The 7,500-nt window shown below is 39.9% G+C and overlaps 1 protein-coding gene across 2 annotated transcripts in view; it reads right to left on the bottom strand.

Annotated features, from left to right (window-relative positions):
• LOC125038693 (potassium voltage-gated channel unc-103-like) overlaps positions 1-7,500 on the bottom strand; it is a 102,725-nt gene that overhangs the window by 74,660 nt on the left and 20,565 nt on the right. For both annotated transcript variants that reach the window (XR_007116067.1, XM_047632258.1), the window contains exon 3: positions 208-380. Coding sequence is in view for 1 of the 2 variants with exons in the window: in XM_047632258.1 (XP_047488214.1) it covers positions 208-380 (173 nt within the window). In the remaining variant the exon portion in view is untranslated. The remainder of the gene's footprint in view (positions 1-207; positions 381-7,500) is intronic.

Raw genomic sequence — 7,500 nt, 5'->3', positions numbered from 1 at the left:
CGTTTTGTGTGTACGGGTCTGACCCCCAACTGAAAATGAAATACACACTGTCTTATCATCGATTCTGACGCGATGCCGGAAGTCAAAGCCAGACCAACAAACAAATCCCCTCCAAATTGAAAAATATTTCATTCCCCTTCATGAAAATAAATAAATAAAATGGCGCCGCTGACTCGCCTCACGTTCCCCCTAAACAGGGTCACTTACATCCGGATTGACCAGCAGGAGGTCGAAGGGAATCGCAGCCACAACGTCGATGAGGAACCATCCCCGCAGGTAGTGCAGGGCGATCTTCCCCGGATGAGAGACCACCTCGTCGTTGTGGTTGACGTAAGTCGTACGGAAGTTGATCACAATGTCAACCATGAACATGATGTCAACTGCGGGAGGATTAGGGGTAGAATTAGAGCATGGTCGTTGAAGGTATGTAAAGGTAATCTAAAAAGTAGGAACAGCGTATGTTTATTTCTGGCATATGTGTCTGTTGCTCTTTCTGTTATGGGTGTTGCGGCATGCATTTCTTCAAACTCACATAATCTTATATTAAATACAGTTTAATATCCCAATGCCGCCGGAGAAAATTTAAAAAAAAATGGGGAAATGTTGTGCCTATTTTCTATATTTTTGTGTGAAATGTCTGCCCATAGATGGCTCTGCTAGCGCTTAGCCACAAAGGAGTCACTTAGTAGACCTTGTGACCTCACGTGATTTGAATTGGCGGGAAAAACGTATTTTTTACTAGTGCTATGAATATCGATGGTGTTATTTTTATTATAAACATTATAATTATCATAATGTTTTTTTAATATTAATAACAGCAAAATAAGATAACGTAAAATATTTCGTAAATCAAAGAAAAGGGTGAGCGGGCGAGACGGGCAGTACTCCTAACTGGCTCATTGGTGACTTAGTACAAGTATAGCCATCTATGTGTAAAAACAATCAAAGAAGTACTGACAATAGGCATAGCACGTGTCTACCCGTTGTACCCGTCGGCAAGGGGATATTTGAATTAACAAAACACAAAAGTCAGGTCTATCAAATCAAACGAACGAGCAAAGTCATTCTTACTATTACTTACTATTGTTATTATCATAATCATCACCGTCATTATCACCATCATCATCCTCATCATCATGGTATTTACCTTATTTCCCCACTTTCGCCAAAGACCAAAGCCATTCAAATAATCATAGGCCTAACAAGCATTACAAATCATACTCTTGCTCTATCCCCGACTCAATCATAGTTGTAACCAACCCTGCCCACACGCAAACAATCAATTAGGAAGGTAAACAGAGGATCAAATACAACCAAAAGATCTTCCGAGGTAGAGTACTAAAATAAACAAAAGGTAATTCTCCTTGTCGGGAAACATAGGCCTACATCCACCGCGATTAATTGTGGTAATGAGAAGTGATCCTGCATTTAAACCATGACGTCTCACAAGGTTTAATAAACACCAAAAACAACAATAACGCCGAGAACAAGAATACAGGAATAATGAAAGCGTGCAAATATAAAAGTTCAGTGAAGATGATACACGCACCCATATAAACTCTTCCAAAAGGTTATGTTACACAGGCTCATTTTTACAGGTGTTTTGATCACCTGTTTTATAGCCATATTAACTACCCTGCTCTTGTTTGACATGGCACTTCTAAAAGTTGCGTGATGTCATGATACTCGTCCATAACTCCTTCCCCTGGTGCGTGATTAGTGGGTTTTGCCAAAATAATTGAATAATTACTGGATTAGTGAAATAAGTGTTTCGACGACATGCACTGTTATATATATAAATATATATATATATATATATATATATATATATATATATATATATATATATTTGTGTGTGCATGTTTCTGCGGGTGGGTGAGTGCGTGGGCGTGTGTGTGTGTGTGTGTGTGTGTGTGTGTGTGTGTGTGTGTGTGTGTGTGTGTGTGTGTGTGTGTGTGTGTGTGTGTGTGTATATCTGTGTTTTGTGCGTGTGTGTTTTGTGTGCGTGTGTGTTTTGTGTGTGTGTGTGTTTTGTGTGTGTGTGTGTGTGTGTGTGTGTGTGTGTGTGTGTGTGTGTGTGTGTGTGTGTGTGTGTATGCGCGCGCGCGTGTGACTGAGCGAGATGGGATCGTGTTCAGCACATCTCATAACCATTTTGAAATATCAGCTGCACGTATCCCTTGACCTGGCCAATACCCGTCCGAATGCCTTTGGAATGACACCGGCTGTCATGTGTAGTCAATAACCAATGCGCAAGTAGTTTGAATACAGATTGCAAGAATAAACGTCGACTTTTAGACACGGGAAATGTAAAATTCATACAGCCACTATAATTGTCATGGTATGAAGGACACTTAATGTTTTGATAAAAGTTGTTATAACTTTCAGCTGTATTATTATTGGTGTATTGATTCGATGCTGACAATTTGGAGTTTTAGAATGCATTTTTTTAGAATGATAGTCGTCAAGAAGATTACCCTAGAAAAAAAGAAAGAAAAAAACAGAAAATAAATAGTAGCCTTTGGCAACTTAGTGTAAATTCCCTGTTCATAACCTCGTCGCAGTTTGGAATAAGACTCTTCGCCTTTAAGCTATAAGCTCACAGTGGTGAAAATAGAATGAAAGGAAATTCAGTTTTCCGTTAGTTGTAAATTCCTTAAATCGCTGAAGATAACATAAGGTGATAAATGCGTTAATATGAACTTTAGCAGGGAAAAAAGTAGGCACACACGAAAAAGAACTACTTTAGAAAAATGAATGAAAATAAACAATGCTACGATGCTATGAATCATTCTCATAACCTTTTTTTGCCTTTGTTACAAGGAAAAAAGCAACGATTTGTTAAGGTTTATTCCACGGAAAAAGGGGAGTCAGTGGAAAGTCCATCCGTAGAGAAAAAAGTTTTGCCGAATTATTTAAGATCCTTTGGCGAATTGAACGTTGCACACACATAGCAGCGGGCGTGACCGGGAGGTGGAATAGAGGTTGGTAAGTGGATAAAGTGGATGGAAGTGGATGGAAAGATCGTTGGTATCAGAGGACACCTTGAAAGTTAATTTTTTTTTTTTCGCAGAATGATGAAACGTCTTTTGGAGAATTGAACCTTGCGAACACGTGGCTCAGAAAAAAAAAAAAAAAAAATCGCTGTGTGACTAAAGACTTCGTAGTTGCAGATTGCACATAGGTTGCAGAGTCAATGGCAAGGAAAGTGTGGAAAAGAGACGAAGCGTAACGAAGTTAAAGCCAGAGCTGCATTGTTATATTGCGCTATGCAATATTTCAACATTGCAGCAAACCGAAAAATTTCATGATTCACTTGCTAATTTAACTAAGGTCAGAGGACGAGTAAAGATTAATTAACCGTAGTGAGAGAATAAAAAGAGCTGTGACTGACATGTGTCCTGTTTGACTAGATAAATGTTTGTAACGGGAAAATTCGCACGCGCCACACTCACACGCACGCACACGTACACCCCCCCACCCCACACACATTTGTGTAATACGAATGTGTCTATATATTAAATATTTCAGCTGTAGTGAAGTGGCTTTTCTGTACTTTAAAGAAAAAGGTAAATGGTAGAGAGAGGGGGAAAGGAAGGGAAACGAGAGAGAAAACGAGGGAACAAGAAAAAAGTGATAATGGGATAAATGAAAGGGTATTGCAATATAGAAATAAAAGTCTTGGGGGAAAAGAGGAATAAAAAAAGGACAGTGCAAAAGTCAGGACTAACAAAAGCAGAAGAAAAGCGAGGGAGAGAGAGAGAGAGAGGGAGGAAAGGAGGGAGAGAGAATTTGAGGGATGGAAAGAGAGAGGGAGGGAGGGAGAGAGAGAGAGAGAGAGAGAGAGAGAGAGAGAGAGAGAGAGAGAGAGAGAGAGAGAGAGAGAGAGAGAGAGAGAGAGAGAGAAAGAGAGAGAGAGAGAGAGGGAGGGAGAGGGAGAGAGAAGGGGGGTGGAGAGGGAGAGAGGGGGAGGGAGGGAGGGAGGGAGGGAGGGAGGGAGGGAGGGAGAGAGGGAGGGAGAGAGGGAGGGAGAGAGGGAGAGAGAGAGAGAGAGAAAGAAAACGAGAATGACTGCGAGACAAATAGATACGGAGGCAAAGCAGAGAGAAAGAGGAGAAATAGAAAGAGAACTAAAAAAAAAAAAAAAGAAATAGAAAGAGAGAGGCTGGCCGGGAGCAGAGAGAAGACAGAGAAACGGGCAAGAAGAGCAACGCAGAGGCAACATTGCAAGGCTTCTTCCTCAGCCCTTAGTCCACAGGCCAGCGACCATGACGTGGGATTCGTTCGGTCTCTTTCTCTCCGTTATTGATATTATATTGAACATTATTATTATTATTATTATTAATATTACTCATCATCGTAATCATTATCATTTATTAGCTGTTTTTTCTTATTACGATTACCATGATCATTACCCGTATTATCAATCTCTAATTATTATCATCATTGTTCAACTATTGTTATCCTTCTTGCTATTACCATTAACAGTATTATTATTATCATGGTATCCTCACCACCATAGCACAATTTACGGTGCATATAACGTATAATTGTTATTTCCTCAACGATATATCATTTCCTAATTTCTTATTCTAATTTCCTAATTGTTTGGGAGAAATCGGCACAGGAAAAGATATCACTGATTTATAAACCGCGTTATATTCTTACTGACCACGATTTAATGTTTATTCCATGCCGAACCCGCCGGCAGCCACCTTAACTTCTCCCCCCGCCGATATGCTAATATTCCTTAATGAACTTCCCAGAGGTACTAACCCCACACTTCCCTTCTCCTTCCCCCGCCGATATTTTACTCCCTCTACAACTCTATCAGGCCAAGGTTAATAGGCAATTCCATTATGTCGTTAATAAGCAATTCCAAACGATCCGGGTAGGGACTGCGATAAAGCCACACTCATTGGTCGTTATCATTAGGTAAATTATATCGTTACAGCCGTTTTTTTTCCGATAACGAAATCGATTCGTATCTTCTCACACCCACGCGGCGAAAAAGAACGCGGACTGTGAGCTGCAAGGTTGCAGATTCTTTGAAAGAAAAAGCTGCTAGACCCACCTCCGAAAGTAGCAAAAAGTCGCTAAATAAACTCATTTTCCCATTATGGTCTTACTGAAGAAAAGATTCTTGGGTTTTCTTTTAAGAGAAGTGGGAAAAAAATCTGAAAGGTACTAATATTCTGACCCTTATTTCTTTCCTGAGAAGGCGCCAAAAACGTCGCCGAATCTAGCGACAAAATCGCTAAACTAGCAATTTTGCAAAAGAAGGTCATTATTTTCACCTTTGAGATTCGATGCGCGTAATGCTGAGGTTTGAGAAGGCTTTATCAAATGCAATAAAGCTTACACTGCCATCTCTATCTGCGTCTTACATTTTACAGGTATTTGTGTATATTGTGTCGTCATTTAAACTCTTCTCTTTCTTTTTGGTCTTTTATCCAATTTGTATTTTCGTGTTTGCTCTGAATTTTAGTCTTACTCCCTCCACTCCCTCCCTTCTTCCCTCTCCCTCTCTTTCTTTTCTTACCTCTCTCTCTCCAACTTCCTATCACTTCTCCCTAACTCCCCTTCCTTCCTCGCTGTCTCCTATTCTCCTTGACTCCCTCTCCCTTCCACACCCTCTCTCCTCTGTTCCCCCATTCCTTGTACCCTCTCTCTTCCCCCCCTACCCCTCTCTCCCCCGTCCCCCCATTCCCGCTCCCCTCCCACCCCCCTTCGCTCTCTCAAGGTTTATATAAATCTTGGGTCTCCTTCCTGACACTGCAGTCTCCCCGTGCTGATACCATTCCTGCAACAATACTATTTTTGCAAAGGCTCCTCTATCGCGGTTGCTGTTTCTGCACAGTCAGGATCATTCGGCTGTGCTTTAGATGACAACAGCCCACTGCTATCATTGGCGTGGCGGCATTCTTACCGGTGAGGTGCTTCATTTTCCTGATATTGTTTTCCTGTATTTTATTTTTATCGTATAGTCTGTTGCGATTTTGCTGTTGTTGTTGTTGTCATAATAATAATAAATTATAATTGTAATATGAAATATTGTTATTGTTACAGTTAACGCTTTTTCTTGTTATAATCATTGTTATATGATTTTCATTCTTGACATTATTGTTCTCATTATTATTATCACAATCGTTATTAGAGAGAGATAGGGAGACAGAGAGACAGACAGGAATAACGATATACTTGCGTAATCAGGACAGAGGAGGAGAGAGAAATAACCATCACGAACGAACGAAAGAAAACAAAAAAATATTATGAACGATAATATTTCCCGCGTCGTGTCAATAAAACTTTTACGTCCGGCGACCTCGATGCAGGTCAGCCTCCGCGGCAAACTTATTTTTCATCAGGACTAAGTGGTTGTTGATATCTTCATCATGTTAATGTTAACGCAACTTTGGAATTTATTCATGAAGTGGTGAGAGACGCTGGATTTATCTTTATATTTTTGTCTATTCTTCATGTGTTCAGGTTTTCAAAAAATTGGATGTTCTTCACAGTGCACCAAAATGAATCGATTTGTTTTATTTGTGTGCGCATGTGTACGTTTGTGTGTGTGTGTGTGTGTGTGCGTGTGCGTGTGCGTGTGCGTGTGCGTGTGCGTGTGCGTGTGCGTGTGCGCGTGCTTATCCGTATGCGTGTTTGTTTGTGTGCGCGTTCATGCATGAGTGCGTGTACGTGTGAGTGTATGGCTGCCTCTTATCTCTCCAGTCCAGAAATGAAAACAAACTCTAAGGAAAAACTGATACAGTGTGAAAATATGATATTGCAATAACTCCGTAGTAACTAGCGCCTTAACTTTTGTAACATCTTGTCCCTCGGGTTTCCTTTACCACATGATCCTAAGAAAGACAAACTTTTTTTTTCTTTGTTTTAACTTTTGGAAATTAGTTGCGGTCCTCTTAGAATTGCAAATGACTTGAGATGTAACTATCTTATAGAATTGTGTATAATTCAAAATCAAAAAGGAATGAAGCGAGTTTACATCTATTTAATCTATTGATATGTCTATCCATATATGCAGTTATTTTTTTTATCTATTTGTTTATATAAATGTGTGTGTGTGTGTGTGTGTGTGTGTGTGTGTGTGTGTGTGTGTGTGTGTGTGTGTGTGTGCGTGTGCGCGTGTGCGTGTGCGTGTGCGCGTGTGCGTGTGCGTTCTTGTTAAAGCTGAACATAACACTGAAATATAATAATAAATAAAATGCACACCTACATAAACTATAAATTCAAAGTTCAAAATACCATTCCTCGATTTCAAATTCTTTCCTGCATACCGACTACTCTATTTCCATAACACATTGGAAAAAAACAAAACAAAAAAACAAAAACTGCAACATGAATACATAAAACAACAACAACAAAAACACACACTATCCATTAACTTTAAATTGGTTAAACCTTGGAATTCTGCCTGTAGTTCACTAATTAATGACTTAGTTAAAACCTGTCAGTTTTAAGCGCCATTCATTAACCTTGCTC

Source organism: Penaeus chinensis, chromosome 25 (genome assembly GCF_019202785.1).
Source record: "Penaeus chinensis breed Huanghai No. 1 chromosome 25, ASM1920278v2, whole genome shotgun sequence".
NCBI lineage: Eukaryota > Metazoa > Arthropoda > Malacostraca > Decapoda > Penaeidae > Penaeus > Penaeus chinensis.
The sequence above is the reverse complement of the archived record's forward strand: the minus strand, read 5'-3'. Positions and strand labels throughout refer to the sequence as shown.